Source organism: Aphelocoma coerulescens, chromosome 9, assembly GCF_041296385.1.
Source record: "Aphelocoma coerulescens isolate FSJ_1873_10779 chromosome 9, UR_Acoe_1.0, whole genome shotgun sequence".
NCBI lineage: Eukaryota > Metazoa > Chordata > Aves > Passeriformes > Corvidae > Aphelocoma > Aphelocoma coerulescens.
The window spans coordinates 1,459,588-1,477,453 of record NC_091023.1 but is presented as its reverse complement, the minus strand read 5'-3'; the positions used below and the strand labels follow the sequence as shown (position 1 = coordinate 1,477,453).

Here is a 17,866-nt window from a genome sequence, read left to right as displayed (position 1 = left end):
AGCTGTCCCCAACAAGAACAGGGCAGTAACTCCTCTTGTGTTTCCTGCCCTTCTACCAAGGAGGAGTGACTCTGTTTGCCAAGATCACTGGTAAAGCCCTGGGACTCTGGCAGTGCCTTCAAGCCCAGTTCCAAAGGCTGTAAGGATTCCAGCCGTGCTGAAGGACTCGGTGGGATCAGCACAGAGCATGTGTTCACCCACGTGTGTTCCCTCCATTCCTGCTCAGGGGGACACCTTGGCAAAAGAGGATAGAGTGCAGACACAGGAACAGCCTCATGGGCAGAGCTCACAGGGAATTACAGAGCACACAAATCATGGAACCTCTGTGACATGGAAACAGCTGCAGGCTGGGGCAGAGAACAGGGAACTGCACCCTGTCACTGGGCCTGGAGCCTGGCCACGGTGAGAGAATGGCAGTGCTGGGCTGGACTCACCCCAGCACTACAAACTGTCCCTCTGCCTTCACCACAAGGGTGAAATGGCACAGCAGGGACTGGCACCCAGCAGGAAAGGTAACATTTCCCTGTGGTGTCCTGCACAGGGTTCTGCTGAGGGCAGCAGGCTGTGAGCACTTACACTGCGTGCCTTACGCCACTTCTGCCTTTCATGTAGTTCATTCCTGTCCTGTCCTTTCGATTGAGATCCTCCAGCTTCTGCTGGCCCAGCCACGAGATCTGCATCTGGGGACTGACACACAGGGAGCAAGTTAGGACTGACAGCAGTAACAGTTCTGAGCTGCCTATTTTGGGGCAGTTTCTGTCTCCAAGTTCTGTGTCCGGCCATGCTTCAGATTAGGATAATTAAATCCCATCCATCATTGTACACATCTTCTGGATTCCCTTCCACAGTCTGTCTCCTCTCACAAAAAAATCCATTAACTGTTGCAATAAAAGCAGGTATGGAAACACTGACTGTGCTCCCCCATGAGGGGCAGGCACCTGGAGTGGGAGCACCTCTAAAATTTGTTATCATTAAATAGCACTTCACTGTGTCAGATGAGGCAAACTATGAGCAAGAATAGATCCAAATTAGTAACTGACAAAAATGTCACACAACATGAAAACCAAATGGTTTTCACACAAATACCCTCATAACTTCAGGGCCAGTACCTCACCCACGTGTAAATTCGTTCCAGGCTGCACTGCTGATCCCACCAGCCAGCAGTGCCTCTGCTACGATTTGTGTGGTGCAGCACAAGGAAACAGCAGCAAACTCTGTGCAGCTCTTCTGGAGCAGCACCAGGTTTTACTGTACTATGCACCCTTGCACCCTAATAAGACTGTCAGGATAAACTGGGACAACCTACAGGAAAACAGCCTAGAACCAAACCTGAACATGATTAACCTGTCAGTTCAGCAGCTCTGTAGTAGTGGCAGGTGTTAGCTCTCCTAAGCTGACCTGGAGGAAATGTGACAGCCAACCAGGGCTGAATGGGAAGGATTCCCATTCCCCACTGTCAGTTCACACTGGGAACTCCCACATGGAATCCCACTCTTGCAAAGGAGCAGAGAGGAGAGATGTGCTCTCTTGCCCAGGCTCACAGTTCTGTGCTCACAGCACTGCCTGAGACAGAGGACAAGGGGGCTCAGGTGCTGGGCAAGAGCCTGCTCATCTTCCCCAGGAACAGGGAAGGGTCTCCCAGAGCTTAAGGCAACACCTGCTCATCAGGCTTGGGAAGAGACCACAGCACTGGGAAGCTGTCCCACTTCCAGAGTAATGGAATGGTCACAGAGACTCAGCTGGGCCAATGGTGAGATCAGAGAGGGACTGAAAGAAGTTCTGCTCCAGCAAGTTTAGTCTGGTTTTACTGCAGAGTAGAAAATTCTTAAGGAGAAACTGAAAGCCTCAACATCTTCCTCATCACCTGGAAGTTATGGCCACAGCTGGGGAGGTAGGAGATGGGAGGTAAATCCCTCAGAAAGGCAAGTAGGAGCCTTGAGTGCAGCCCTCTGCAGCCATGGGGCAAAGGAGGAAAGATGCTCTGGGAAGGTGTGACCTGGGCCTGCCTGGGCTGTGCTGCTGTGCCCAGCACCCAGCCCATGCCTACCTGCTGCATCCTGGCAGCACCCACGGCCATGCAACCACTGACAGAAAATAACCAACCTTTTCCCTCTAAATGGAGGTGATAAAATGGGAGCAAAGGGACAAAAAAAAAAATCATTTCGGAAAATTACCCCAAATCAGGAACTACTAGCTCAGCAGCTGGAATGGGATTGCAGAGTTAATTCAGAAAAAAATCAATCAGGGTGTCTGCAGAACCTTAACTCTGACATGGGGCAAGGGGAAAGAAAAGAGAGTATCTACAGGTCTTCTAAAGAAACAGTTCCACCCAGACTGGACACAAGCACCAGGAGGATTTAACCAGAACTGCATGGCTATGCTATGAGATAGTTTTAACATAAGGAATTTCTACTATTATTTCATTACAATGTATTTTTCCTGGGACCTAAAGATAATCCAAGTATTGCTGAGCTATAGTCAAGGCATTTCCAGGTGGCTTTGCAAATCAACACTGCATCTCTGGAGCCACAGGCTAAGAATATCAGTATAAACCACAGGCAATTCCTTTGCCTGGCTGACTGTATTTGATGCTGAAATTCCAACACTTACTTGTGTAAAAAATCCTGTTCAGATCCCTGCTCCGACTCATGCTCCTGGATCTGCTCTCCCATTTGTCTGGTGTTCTCTCTCAGGACAGTGGAGGTGAGCTGAGGTGTCTGCAGTGTCCCTGGAGTATGGATGTTCTCATTCCTGTTCAGCCAGGAGCCTTCCAGGCTCTCATCTAGAGAGAGAACACTGAAATCACTGCTAATTTCTGACCACATGCAGGGCAGCATTCAAACAGGTGTGCACTAAGGGACCACCTGGATAAATGCTTGGAGTGAGAAGATTTTCAGCTCTACTTTTAGATTCTGTTCTTTTAAGTGTTGCTACCAGCTATTTCCAGCAACAACAACAATTTCAAGTGAACAAACACAAACCCCACTGCAAACAAAGTCATACTGCAGCACAGCCTCAGCTGCTGGGTATCTCCAACATAAACAAGGTAATTCCCAGTTCCTGGGTTGACAATCTGAAACTGTTAATCTCATGCACCTACAGCAACCAAGATACAGCCACACACTAAGAGCAGGTGGAGCACAAACCCCAAATCCAGTCAGTCCAGATGTTTAGACCTGTCAGAACCACTGGAGTGGAGCAGGGAGGGGACACTTCACTCAGTGATAATAATGTAAAGATGACTGAAGGTCTAGGTGGGATCCTGTGCTTATGTTGGGAAGCTTTGCTCAAGCAAAGAGGAGGGAAGAGGGAGGACTTGAGAATGGGTTAGAGCAGGAAGTGTGCAGCCAGAAACATGTAGAAAAAAAATTCAGTTGCTGGAGTGAAAGACAGGAGATGACAACAGAGATGACAAGACCACAGATTTACTAACAGGAAATGTGTGGTGAGAAAGTAGATGGGGATTGCCATGGATCTGTTCATTCTTCCTTTGCCTTTTAGGCATTTACCTTTAGGCATAAATGTTGTCTAAAAAGCTGCCTATTTATTCTCAAATTTACCTTTGAATAATTTTTATGTTAGGAATTACTTTTTAAAAACCTGTCGACTTCCTTAAGGCATTGTGAAGAAATGCCACAGAGCACATTTCCTCTCAGAAGCAACAGGGAATGTTCTCCAAGCCAGTCTGTGCTGGATTGAGGTGAGAAAGGAACCAGAGGGGACTGGATGTGGCTCTTTGATGCCACAGTAATTTCTGCAGTGACCTTTCTCCTGTTCTACATCCTTTAGAGTGGAAATTAAATAAACAAAAAAAAGGAGATTCTCAAATGGAAAGTGTTGGAAATCAATTCCCCCTTCCAGTGATCGCTGAAAGAGGGTGACACAAAAGAGTATGAGGTAAACAAAGGCTAAAAATTACATCTTAAGCCTGAGATTTGCCTTACCAGGAAGCAAAGATGGTTCTACACTTCCCAGGGTAAAACAAAAAGGATATTGGTAAAATACAGTAGGACAGAATAAAAATGGCAACAAGAGGGAAGAAGAAAACCTCAGTAGCTGAACTCTGAAAGTCTTGGCATCCTGAAAGAAGAAAAACAGTGCCTGAAGAAAGAAGCCAGTATTTTATATACCTACACTTGAGGCTGGCTGTGAGAAACCAAAGGATTTGGTGCAGTGGAGAATGGACCTGGCTGTATGGGCAAACTTTTGAGGAGTATTTTGTGAAATTGCTGTATATTCAGGGAAATTGGCACTAGATTCCTTACTGAGGGGTTACTGTCATGGATACTGACCTTGGAAAAACCCCTGAAGTTTAAGATCCCACTCACACCTACTCTATAGTGGACCTGCAAACAAAAGTCTCCACTTCATCACACAGGCTGACCAGGAACAGATACAGCCTTGTAAGAAATTTGCTATCACAGCCAGATTCCTGATGAACACATCTGAGGTCCCAGAAAGAGTAAACTCAGACAACACCAGATACCAGAACTATTTTAAACAAAAATGGTGTCTTTTTAGTGTTCCCCAGTGGGCCTGCAACAACAGAGATCTGTTATCAGAATTTCTGCCTGGAATCTGCTCCAAACCCCTGAGAATTAACAACTGCCCAGAGGGAAGCACAGGCAGAAACCCAGCAGTGAGAAAGAGCAGGTAACTCCACAAATGCCTCTTCCAGCAGCAGTAAGACCTTTTAACAGTTCTGATTGCCAATTTTGGTCAAGACAAACAAGAACAGCGGGTTGTGGTGGTGTTTCCTCTAAAGACACGCCCAGGCCTCACAGAACCTGCAGAACAGATGCTTTGGTTCTCCCACATCCAGAACGTATCCCACATTCCTGCATGAGCTGCTAAACCCCCCCTCTCCTGAGTGTCCAGAACACCAAAGCCCTGTGCCCACACCAACCTTCCACTCTCTTTTTGTGGAGAGGGGGTCGGCCCTTCTTGTTCCTGACGGAGGAGGCCTTGCTGCTGCTGCTGCCGCTGTTGACGGACATCCTGTCGTCCTCGCCGCCCGTCACCAGCGAGTTCCGGTACGAGATCAGCGGCAGCCAAACGTCCTCTCTCCTCTCCATCATCTGCTCTGTCAGGAACTTCTCCAAGTAGGTGTGCCTGGAAAAGACAGGGGGTACAGAGGTGCAGTCCCTACAGCCACCTGGATGTGGCCACTGTGTCGGAGCCGGTGCTGTGAGGATGCAGGATGATGTCCTTTGGCATCCTGGAACACGAGGGACGGGTGAGTCAAATGCAAGCATTTGTTTTTCCATTAAAAAATCTGAAGACCTGGTCCAGTGCCATGAGAAGTGCAGTGCACATGTGTTAGCTCAAAGGAAGAACCAACAACTCCCTCCTGCTCTGGAGGGCACAGGAACTGTTTTCTTTTTCCATTGATTATTTAACTAAGGAATTAGAAGTAATCTCGAAAATGAACATGCAAATCTACATAAATGTGATTCTAATGAGTTTCAGGCTGCAGAGCCAAACATTCAGAAGTTTGGTAAGAGAACTCAGGTACTTCAGCATCACTTCCTGCACCCCTCAGTCACAATTTCCTTTAATACCACGTTGCCAGCACTGGAAGTCAACTCCACACATTCCACATGGAAAGGCATTTCCCCTGTCAGCTCATGGAAGCTCGGAGCTGTTACACAGCCCAGCTCCAGAACAGGCCCAGAGCCACACTGCTCATGCCAGGGTTACAATCTCATCAGTTTTTTGAGTCAATGAATGGCATAACTTTGTTCAAGAAACAGCAGGTTCCTGTCTATTGTTTTACTGAATATTGTGAATGCTTCCTCCTTCCCCTTTTCATGTGTATACTAACTCCCAAAGATGGCACTAATGGGAAATTCTTGGTGTATTCTCTATTTTACAGTACCCAACTGTGTCACCTGAGTGCTTCATGGCTTTAGAGAATCTACCTGCAGAAGAGTCTTGGAAAGTAAGAAGTTTTTATGCCTCCAGTTTGTATTTATAGAACCAGATTGCATGTTTATAGCCAAATTGTGAAGGAAGAAAATGACATCACCTGGGAGCTCTTTATTGCCCGGATGCCAAAATTGAGACATCTTTTGCTCAGCATTTTGGGGGAGCTTCACACTGACAGTTCTTATCAACTCTGAATTTCCTGAAGTGAGAACACCATGCTGAGCCTCTGCCTCATCTGACAGCCAGTGTCCAGTCTAAGCCAGCAGTGTCTTTGAGAGAAATAAATGGAAATAGGTGCCTCCAAGGACGATCACCTCTATTCTGTCCTACATCAGCTCCTCAGGATTTCTCTGCCTCTATCTGCCTTGTGGGTTTGTAACAGAGTGTTAGTACAATTTTTTTTCTCCAGCTGTATGAGTCTGGCACCTTACATGAACAATTTTATATGAAATCCATAGATTTGAATAAATCCGTAAGTGGCTATCACCAGTGCTGAAGGTTACTCATAAAATGAGCAGCCCCATTAACAGGCTAGGAAAACGAAATTAAAGCAGTGTTGCTGCTTCACTCCCAAACTGGAAGCTTCTCCCTTTTCTCACCCCAGAGAAAAAAGCCAGGATCCCAGCAGAAGGAAGCAAGAGCCCTGTGGAACAGCAGCGTGTGCTGGACCCTGCTGGGGAGGGTGTTCTGGAGCAAGGCCCTGACACCTGCAGGCTCTCAGGTGGATGGTTTGGGGGTTGAGGCAGGGAAGCCAAGCTGGAGAACCTGGGCAGCCAGGCAGCCACGTGCTCCTGAGACTGTGAGGGCTCCAGAGCACTGCTGGCTGCACACAAGAGTCCATTGCTGAGTTTGGGGAGGGCCCCTGGGCAGGGAGGGAGGGAAGTGATCCTGAACATGGGGCTTCTCCAGCAGATGGTGGTCATGGACCTTCCTGCACACAGGCAGCTCCTATGGAGGGGGAGAGGTCCCTGTGGATTGGAGGAGCTACAGAGAAGGGCAAATCCAGCATCCCAGTTCTGTCCTGCCAGTGGAGCACTCTGGGCAGAAGTGGAGCCACCTCCAGAGAATCCTTATGTGTCAGCAAGTTGTGCTGACCCTCCTCGTGGTCACTACAGCCTGTGGGGTCTGGGGCAGGGCTGAACTCATCCCAACACAGCAGTCTGGCACAGATCAGATAAATCAGGCCCAACAGACCTATTTCTTTTCATGATCTTCGGATTCAGCTGAGGTCAATAGCTCAGGTACAGATATTCTACCACAGCAATCCTTACAGGCCTGCAGGAGCAGCCACTGGTTGTGTATGTGGGGCAGGGGAACCTTTGAGAAAGAATTTAAATGGCAGCATGGAAGGTGAAGGAACAAAATGTCCCAAAGAACTGAATTTCACTCAGAGGCTCAGGTTAACAGAAGCTGGCAGGGACAGCGTGATGTAACTTTAAATGTCAGACACTGGAACTTGTGGAAGGGATGACTCTACAGAAAGGCTAAGCATCACTAAATTCAACAGGAAACAGGCCAGTGGCACCTAGACCACCATGCAGGAGAATCTACAGTTCAGCTAGGAAGACAAGCCATAAAATCCTGTTATCCTTAAGTCCTGTCCTGAAGAACAGGATAGAGGCTGACAAGATTCCAGGATATAACAATGAAGAGCAGATGCACAAACAGAGTGCCAAGACAGCCCAACTGGATCATTCCATTCCCCAGCTCGTTTAACTATTTGTCCTCAGTGTTTGCTGAATTGAGAAATTATTGCTACAATAAAAAAGTGAAATTGGTTCAAGTGTGTACACATTAAAAATTATACAGAGTTAACCAAGCTGCATTTCTTATTACACAGATAAAGCTGTCATGTTCATAGTTGTTAGCCCTAATAGAAAAGTCCTTTAAAAGCAATGTCTTCACAGGAAAACATCTGTCAAACCCTCACAGCAAGGTCTGACAGGAAGAGTCAGTTGAGGTCATTCCAGTTGATCTTTCTGACTAACACTCATTGTGGTCACAGAGTTGACTGGAAAGACATCTATAACCATAAACCAGCAGATCTGGCAACTGCACTTTTTAACTGGTCATAAGTTATTCAGTGAATTCAGTTCCACACTGGGCACACAGTGCTTGGCTGACGTTTGACTGGAGTCCTCTTCCAATACATTGAAAGAAACAACAAATATAGGTTTACAATTTATGTAAATATAGGACAGAAACAGCTGTTACTGCAGTGGTGACAGCCTGTCAATGCCCTGCACTGCTAATGTTTCATTTCTTCTAGCCTAAAAACACACGTTTTATTTTCAATACCCCACGGGCAGTTTTAAACAACATTATTCTGGAAGGTCTCAAACTCACCTCGTTAGTGGGTCTGATTTTCCTTTTCTCATTTTTTAAATTACTTTAAAACATAAAAGGATGAGTAAGTGTGTATGTGAAATGCCTCAGAGGGACTTTCTGCAGCCCCTGCTAGACTGCAGAAACCTCCAAGGAGAGAGCTGAAACCCACACTGCAGGGATTAGTAGAGCCCAGGGAAGAACACAGAGCATCACTTACACAGTCTTCTTGTCCTGTCGCAGGAGCTTGGAAGAAAATTCACTAAGCACTTCGAGGAAAGCAAGGTTAGGAGGTGGATAGTCTTGTCCTTTCTGATTCTGGTATTTGAAGGCAAATTCTATGCCATCTCTACAGTACAAAAATATTAAAGTGTTCAGACATTTGCAACAAAAGAAAAACAACAAAACCCACCCCAAAAATCAAACAAGTTGCCCCAGATCTGAGCTGTGATGAAATTGTTTGTATGCTCAGATCCCACCATGATGTCTTTCCCCATTACTAGCAAACAGCTGCTCTTGGACAAAGGGGAATGTAGAGTTCCCTTGGATTTGAGAGGCCCCCTGCAGATCAGCACGTGGCTAGTCCCTGTAAGAAGCAACTGGCCCAGTGTGGGCACTGAGCAGGTGCAGCCCCTGGGGCAGGAGCTCCATGGAATTTGTCAGACCGAAGAGGAGCCAACCTCTGCAGCCAGAGCAGGGACACACTCAGTTCTGCTTTGCCATCTGTGGCTAAAGAGAACACTCTCCCCTCCCTCACCCAGCAAGGCAAGGCAAGAGTGTCCCCTGGCTCCTGCCTGCCTGGGGTCAGTGCCCAGTGCATCCTGAGCGAGCCTTGCTGGTCTTGGTCTCCAGGACCGAGTCTCTGAGACAGCAAACCTTAGCACTTGAACTTTTTTATGGCATGGCAAAGTCATAATTTAAATTTAGCAGAACCTTTCTACACTGTTCTATGCAGCAGTTGCATAAAAAGTTCCAGCCCACTTTAGAAGATTTCCAAAATATTTTTGGAGTATCTTTTTATAAAAGCCTTTGGTTCCTCCCAAATCCACAGTGGTGTGAAACAAAGAACCATCCTCAGTTGTTAGACAGAACCCACAAAAGCTTTACCTGAGATAAACAAACATAGCCATGCCAATAAATTCCAAGAAATAACTAGGTAGCAGCCAGTTTGTTTCCTTTCTGCCTACATACATGTAGACCCCTCCATTTACACTAGAAAAGAATATATAATTATTCCATGGCCTGTTGAGATTATGTACCTTTAGAAAGGGAATGCTGAACAAGAGTTTTAATCTGAAGTAATATAAAAATCTGGTTTATTTACCACCACTCACTTGTGTAGTGTGGCCACAGCCTCTCTTGTCTTGATCTGATCCAAGCCAAAAGTGAGGGCGAACCGCCGGGCCAGCTCCTTAATGCCACTGACGTGGGCAGATGTCCTGTCCAGGTTGGGACCTTGCTCCTGAACAAGCTCATTGAACAGCTGCAGAGAGTTCAGAGGTTCACATCTGTGAGCTGGGAAACACTTCTATTGAGAAAAACTTGGTTTCTAAACCTGCTCCATCTGAGGGTGGCCTTTGCGATGACTTTTTGCACGGAGCCATAACTGAGTCCCTGTCACTTGCCAGAATTTCTTCTGTCCCACTGCTGTTTGCCAGCTGTCCCCCACCTAGGACTTGTGTGGAGTTATTTTGGTGGAATTCTGCACCCACCTTCCCTGAATTCCACCTGTTGTTCTCCCAGCCCACCCAGCAGGTCCTGCATTCTCGTGCTGTTCTCAAAGCACCTCCATCACCCATCAGATCAGGTGGTGCTTTGAATTCCAGCAGCAAAATTGCAGCTCCTCCACTGTAGTCTCAGTGCCTGTTTGCCCAGCACTGCTGCCCCTAAGGCCCTCTCAGCACAGTATTGAAGGGCTCAGTGCTTTTCCAGCCAGTTCCACCTCTCCTGGCACTGCCATTTACACCCCATATCCCTCACTGGTTGCTGAGAGTATCCTGGCAGTCAGTGCCAGTGACAAAATTAAATCAGGCTGCATTACAGCGACTGCTTCTCTCATCTCCACAGGCTCTGTTACCATATAATTAATGACAGCAGCTTAATTTGACAGGATTCCTCCTTGGCAAATCCACACTGGCTGCTACCTATCACCGAGGCACTTGCAAAGAGCTCCTCTCATTATTTTTTTCATGGAATTTTGTCAGCCTGACTGATCTGTGGCACCTGCTTCCTCCTCTCCAAGTTTTACAGACAGGGGCTGCTTTGACACTCCTGATTCTTCTGGAAGTACATCTGTTTTTCTCAGGTTTGCACAGATACCTCTCAGCTTCCAGATTGCTACAGGAAATCCCTTAGGAACGAATTTTGGGAGGCCCAGCTCATCTGAGAGCATCTAATCCATAGAAGTGATTTCTCTGTGCAATGGCTATAGCTGGTACTTCAAGGGCCTAAGTGGTATTTAGTGCACTTTGTGCTGTTGGCTGATGGATTTCATCACCAGGCAGTAATTTACAGTTGATGTAAAGCAAATTTTTCAGGGGAAAACATATCTAACAGTATTGGAAGACTTAATTAGCTTGAAATTTGAAAAATTCGTCAGTGTTTAGACAAAGTATAAAGAAGATGCATTACTTCAGCTAGGAAGAAAAAGGCATCCTAATTCTTCTTGTTGACTCAGGATCAATAAACAAATGCCACCAATTGGCTTGGACCAAACTGCCTCCAAGGCTCTTCCCTCCCTCCCTTCCATTTTTACCTGCCCAACCCCTGCCAGTGTGGGCCTGTGGAGACAGAGATTATGGAGACAAAGGAGCAGTGACAGCCTGAACTGGGGAGCAGGAAAATGAAGATAATGTCCTAAGGAAGTGCAGCATTTCTGCCTCCGTGTAAAGGGCACCAGAGGAAATCCTGGCCAGGGCTTTTTACAGTGAGGCATTTCTGACAGAAAAATCAATGCTCTTACCTGTTGCAAACTGAGAATGAGTGTCTTTGCACACTGGATTTTATCAATTTGCCTGGTTTTGCTCAGGGTTTCCTTAATGATATCTCCATAGTCATTGTAGTACTAAAAAAAAAGTGAAAAAAAAACCCCTTTAAATCAAACCTCTTTCTTACAGCTTTCCCAAGAGAAAGATTACTTGTAATTCTTGATTTGAAAAGGCAGCAATTGCTCAAATCCAGACTTCTGGTGCGAGTGGGGGGCAATGTTTCAGTATCAAAATTTAAACTGAACCCTGTGATAAGGTAGGGAACTTCTGTATTTATTATCTTTTGTAACAAATATGTTGAAAACCAAACAAAAGAAGATTTCCTGCCCCAAACCCTTGATGAAAGTGACCCATAGCTGCCAATTCTAAGCAACAACATGACATTGATCCAACACCCCCTTCAAGAAGCAGGTGTGAACAACACCAGCACAGAGGTGTGTGCTCCTTGTACACTGAGGGGAAAGGGATTCACTCAAGCCAGAAAGTGGAGTAAGGAATGAGTCAGCATGAAGTGCTGATTCTCTTTATGTTAACAGAATGGCTGCTGAAAGCCACAGCCTATGGTGCTGCCCATCTGGGTACAAAAGCTGTATTATCATTACAAATTCCAGGCTGAGAGTATTTTTTTTCCCCAGCAGTATTCTTTCAGGCTGCATTTGCAGTCACTTATTTTCATTCCCTCTAAAATACTGCTTTTGCCTTCTTTTGTTTCTTTATTGTTTAAATACAATTTCTCTCCCTCTCCCCCAGTTTTAACAGAAGGAGGGGCATGGGGAGAGGAGAAGCCCAACCTAGAGCAGCAGGGAGGGAACTCACCTGGATGGTGACAGCTTCAGTTTCAAACTCCCACTCTGGCAAACAATCCCTAAGCAAGACTAACCCTGACTGATGGCTACAGTGTGTCCTGGGGACTTTACTGTGCTGTGTGTGCCTGATCACCAGCAGAATTCCAAGTTAAACCCTTTACATTCCACATCAACATCTCAAACAGTGCCTAGAGTAAAGGACCTGCTCCCTGCTCTGTCTGCCAGTTCTTCCCCCTGGATTGTCACCTCTGTGATGACCAATCCCCTGCAGGGACAGGTGGGACAGGACCTGAGGGGTCAGTGGCAGGACTGCTCTGGCAGGCAAACTCCCATGTACAGGGGCAGCAGCAGCTGAGGTCCTTCTGACCTTCACTGGGCCTAAAAGCTCTGTGGAAGCAGTGAGAGGTGAGAGATACTCAGTTACCACAGCCCCACCTACAGCACAAGCACACAGAGCTGTTTTTTCCTGCTGTCCTGTTTGAACCAATCTCCTCTCACAAGAACCCTGCTGCCCCATGGCAAGCACCAAGCCTGGGAGATTGCCAGTGGAACATGACATGGAACAGGTAATTTATTGGGGATTCTAGAAATGAATCTCAGGAGCAGTGTAAGAAACTCTCTGTGGAGTGGAGCCTCTCTGGAAATACTCAGCACCTCAGGATCAGCTTTTGGTGCTGCCTTAAATAAAGCACATGTGCTACAAAGAGAGTGAGGTCAGTGCTTGCTGCTGCTCAGTGCCAGGCGTCATTTAGAAAGGAGAAAGTACTACAAAGGATCAAATAAAGCTGAAAAAGCTCTCAGGAGAGTTTGGGCTGTAACCACAGCCCTGGCAGGGATGGCAGGAGAGGCCCTGACACTGCAGACTGGCCTCAGTCAGGACAGGAGGATGCACGAGCTGTACCTTCATATAGTGTTTGAAGATATCTGCTGCTGCATGCATGTCCACAATGTCATAAATTATCAGCTTGCTAAAGGCAGCCAGAAGGTTTCTTCTCTTATGTAAAGCTTCTATTTTGTTGGCTTCATCTTCTTCATCTCCCTCTGAAAGCATCAACAACAGAATGTCTGTAAGTAACTGTTAAGTTCTAAAACAACGTTATCAAAGGGGAGCTTTCAGAAAAAAATCAATTCTTGAACATGGAGCAAGAAGGATTGTTGGAGAAGAAGCTAAAATGAAAGGTTATAATTCTTGAGTCCTGTCTACTTCAAAACTTCCAGGGACGTTTAGGAACATGACACACCACTGACCAAGGCTGCTGACCATAGTCCTGAGGAGATCCTGAGTATAATCCACATGGAACTGAGTCATTTATTTCCTTTAACCCTGTGAAAGGCCACAGTGAACACTTGCTGAATGCTCTTGCTTAACTTTGCAAATGCAGGACATTCAGAGAGGCTCCATTAACATGACTAAGCTATAAATATTTAACAAAAGAAAAATTAGAAGCACCAGTATTCTGCATGCCTTGGATTTTCAGATGTGCAATCAATGGCTCTGAACAACAGGAAGTAAAATCCAGTTGTAAGGAGCACTAACATTGAATGGCAATGCCATAAGTGTTAAGTCCCTATGTAAGACTTCACTCTGTGAATGAAAAATAAGCTACATAGATAAAATCTTAAATACAGTTATCATATAATAAAAGCATATTCCACAACTTATGTAAGAAACTTCAGAGCACAGACCTTTCAAAAATAAAGTAGGAATACTTCTGGAAACATCTGAACAAACTGATCAGAAAATTCTATTTTCTCCTTTCTTCTGCATCTGTTATGAAAAAAAGCTAAACATACCCATGCTCTGATTTTCATCATCTTGGTCAATAAACACATGGTCCATCACAAAACTGAGCAGTTCTGACTGGAGGCCTGAGTCTGGATTGAACACCAAAGGCTGGAGCCCTTCTCGACCTCCTGTCATCAGCTGGTGACTAAAAATCATCAGGAGATCACAGAGCAGCATGAAAGCCTGAAAGGCAAAAGAGAATGAATGCAGTGAACAGTCAAGTAAGGAAAATATAAAATACCACTGATCAAATTTCCAGATATCCCCTGCCATTCTTAAACAGCTCCTTAAACTGCTCCCTTGTTCGAGTGCTGGGGAAAGTATTCCATAAGGGTTTCCTCCAATTTGGAATGCTGTGCCTTTGGTTCCTAGGTCAGGAACTGTGGTTATTACCTTCTCCATGTCCTGGATGATCCATATATGAAAAGAACTCTAAATATACCTCTGATCCAAGGCCTGCAGCCAAATTTGTAGTAAAGAGAACACACCTCTTTTGATAAACAAAAATCAAGCAAGTGAAAACATGAACAATACTGAGGGGAAATTCAAGCTGAGTCACTGTCAGACCCCAAAAATACAGACAAACAGCTACAGCAAGGAAATTCCTGCAGAATTTCATCAACAACTCTTGCAAAAAAAGAACCAAGTTTGTCTGCACAGCTTTCAAATCCAGACAAAAAGTCAACCTGGGCAGAACTGTCCATTACTTATGCTCATTACTATCATACCCTCATTACCTGAGACTGGAAAGAAGGCAGTTGTCACTACCTTCCTTTCTTCCAAGGGCTCATTCCTGCATGGCAATAACACTGTTTTGCCCCCAAATGGCTTTTGTTGGGGTGTCACAGCCAGCATCTGATCACATTCAGCACCTTTCAGAGGCCTTTTTAATCATAGCTTCTCTATTTTTTCCTCAGGTTCTGAAAACTTTACAAACTTCCAAAATAAAATCTCTACGTGCTGAACTTCCCAGTGGCTCCCTTATTTCTTGGGGTATGTTATAAAATCTGAATGAGCTACACTCAGGCAAGAACAGATGCAAATCATTGTAAACTGTGTTCTGCTGAGACCTCGGGAACAAATGTTGCTATTTGGGATTTTTCTCCCCTTGATCCAAAAGGCTGTGATTCATTCCAGTGATGATCTCACCTGCTCTAAACTCCCTTGATACTCAAGAGAACTGAAGCTCTTCCTAATGCAGACCTCCAAAAAGGAGCAGATGAGTAATGCACTGCCAGTGCTGAGTTCTGCCCAATATAAAGGCAGCAGTGGACTCAGTCAAAGGATTATTTATTTCCCTCAAACACTCATGGAAAAGTTGAAATGTTTCAGTCCTGTTTCTCTAAATACTTAATACATTTCTCCTTCCTTTGATATGGACATCAGCTTTGTCTGGAAAGAATGTCTGGAGTAAGGATCAAGTATGCTAGGGAGACAATACAACCTGCACATAATTCTCAAAAAAATCCAGTAGAACAAAAGGAGGAAGCAGCAGTCCTGCACACACAGAAATACACTTTTTAAGGAAGAAAATGAGAGCAAATCATAGAAGAGTCAGCTGAAAGGGCTCCCTGGAGTCTCCAGTCCAGCCTACTCTGCCTGGGACACTCACTCTCTCTGGGCCTGGTTGGGCCTGGGTTTGTGTGGCTGAGGCTTGAAAACTTCCCAGAACTGGGAACTGCAAAGGAGCTTCTAAAGAAAGTTTAAATTATCAATGAAAAAACCATTGTGGCCACTGTAAGAAGAGAACAAACCTGTGTTAAAACACCCCAAGAACAAACCCAGTGCAGGAATGGGAAGGAACATTTGCCACTTGCTGAGGCAGGAAGGATGTCAGGCCCAGCTCGAGCTGGAAGGGAGGTCTTTGCATGAAGCTAGAAGGTGTCTTCACATTATGTAATATTAATACAATATGCCAGGAGTAACTACTCTGAATATTAAAAAACAATTACTAAAGTAAAATCTGCTGGAAGCCAATGGCACACAAGTCTGTTAGAAATGCATAAACTACTGACATCTCTGAGCATTTAATGTTTATATTTAGCAAACTGCAGAACAGAGAGTAAATGCCAAACAGAGCTATCTTTCAAAGAAATAAAACTGCCTTTTAAGAAATATTAAAATACCACAGGCAAAAAAACACAGGCCAGTTACTAATTATAATCTTTGCAAAATCTGGGGGGGTCTGATAGAAATGCCATTTGTAGACAAATAAAATGTCATTGACATAAATCAATATCATTTATAGTCACATAACCTCAGCTAACAAACCAGCTGTTGTGTCCTGCAGAGACAGACTAAATTACTTCAACAAACCCTTTGATTCAATGGAAAAAAATCCAGAAAGATTCAGCCCATCTGAGATCTCAGTCACCCTCCAAAAGTGCCTATTTCCATCTTTTAATCCAGTGTCTACAGGAAGAGTCTTTCATTTGAGGTGACTGAGTTGGATGCCTGAAGTCACGAGGGCTGGAAATGAGCCTGAGCATCCAGGTAATCCCTCCTTACTGTTAATCAAAAGTTAATTTGCCATGAGCTGTGCTTTGGAAGTGCTGTTAATACAGCTGCTCTTCTGGGCTGTTTGTTCAGGTTTATTTAGACAGGAGCACAGATGATTTTACTTTAAGTTTGATGTAGTGTTGTCTTGAGTTTTACTAGAATTAAACACTCACACTTTTCTAAGAGCATGACAGACATTTCCTTTACCTGTTCTTTGACTGGAGTGTTGACATTTGATAGACACTGCTGGCAGACAGCCAGGAAGGATTTCACAGTTTTCCTCAATACCAACAAGTCCTCCTGGAATAAAGATTAAAAAAGAAAATACACAAAAATTAACAAGAGGTTTCTAGGAGGAAGCAAAATAAAGAAATGGTGATGATTTCATACATTCAACAAGCAGCTGTGAAAGAAATAAGCTATTCAAAGAGAACACACACACAAACAGTTCCTTGGTTTTACAGTGATGATGAACCAATCACTGAGAAGAAAACAAGAACCCCAAATTAAATGAAATGAGAGGAATTCACAGCAGGATTGCTGGCCCAAGCTCTGCAGAGCTCCCCCCAGGACAGCTCTATCAGCTTCCACATGAAGAGAGAATGTCCTGCAGAACAACTTCCAAGCAACTGTGAAGAACCTACATAATGCACATGCAGTGTTTTCCTTGCTGAAATGTTTTACTGATGCTGCCTGTTCAGCCCATGTGTCTCAGTTCTGGTTTTAGCTTTTCTTATGCTTCCTGCCACGAGCTCTTGTTGTTCTGTGTTTACTGCAGAGCCTTTTTGTGGTCCATCTGTTCTCCCTGTGCTGGTTCACAGCACGAGGCAGGACTGCCAGCGTGCCCGAGCACCCGGAGTGTTCCCAAAGCCCTGAACCTCTCCTCATTTCCAGGGGAGTGAGTGGGATTTGGATATGGACACTGAAGGTCTGTGCACTCCTCACCTTCCTGTTCCTGAGCAGTTTTTCTCTGATGATGCAGCCATGGCTCCTGGTGCCACTGTGCCTTTACAGAATCTGTAACACAGCTCTGCTCTGTTCTAATCCACAACTTGCCACTAATCACCCCTCTTTTATCCTGGATATAAGCCTTCCATCTGGCAGCATTAAGATGCCTCTTTTCTAAAATTTTAAATTGTATTTTGTTCACCAATTGATCTATATCACCCCCATTTTCAGTGCCTTCCCAGATGACTGATAAAAATGACCCCTTTTTCAGCAGAGAGCAGGTCTCTCCTGGAATGCATCAGAAACGATTCCACTGTGGGAGCTTTGCTCACCTACACATTTTCTTTAATATATGGATCAGTTTTGAGCCACTGAATATGAGTTACATTAAATCCAAGCATGCACCTGAAATGCAATGTGGTATTAATGTCTTACAGACACTGGTGTTCCAATTGGTTTTCTTCTCAGTCAAAATTGCAATCTTCTCAACAACAAATTGATGTGTTTCTTCCAATCTTAGCTCTTGGCCCTTCAGCCTTGTACCAACTGTGTTTTCTATCTCCCACTCCAAGATTCTACCCAGGACT

At 45.1% G+C, this 17,866-nt stretch overlaps 1 protein-coding gene across 6 annotated transcripts in view; it reads right to left on the bottom strand.

The window, feature by feature from the left end:
* Positions 1-17,866, bottom strand: part of STAG1 (STAG1 cohesin complex component) — a 175,646-nt gene that overhangs the window by 5,219 nt on the left and 152,561 nt on the right. For all 6 annotated transcript variants that reach the window (XM_069024276.1, XM_069024271.1, XM_069024272.1 and 3 more), the window contains 9 exons: positions 16,539-16,631; positions 13,841-14,015; positions 12,948-13,087; positions 11,216-11,317; positions 9,588-9,736; positions 8,474-8,602; positions 4,907-5,112; positions 2,611-2,782; positions 577-687 (listed from right to left, as the gene is read on the bottom strand). In XM_069024276.1, coding sequence (XP_068880377.1) covers positions 577-687; positions 2,611-2,782; positions 4,907-5,112; positions 8,474-8,602; positions 9,588-9,736; positions 11,216-11,317; positions 12,948-13,087; positions 13,841-14,015; positions 16,539-16,631 — 1,277 coding nt within the window. The remainder of the gene's footprint in view (positions 1-576; positions 688-2,610; positions 2,783-4,906; positions 5,113-8,473; positions 8,603-9,587; positions 9,737-11,215; positions 11,318-12,947; positions 13,088-13,840; positions 14,016-16,538; positions 16,632-17,866) is intronic.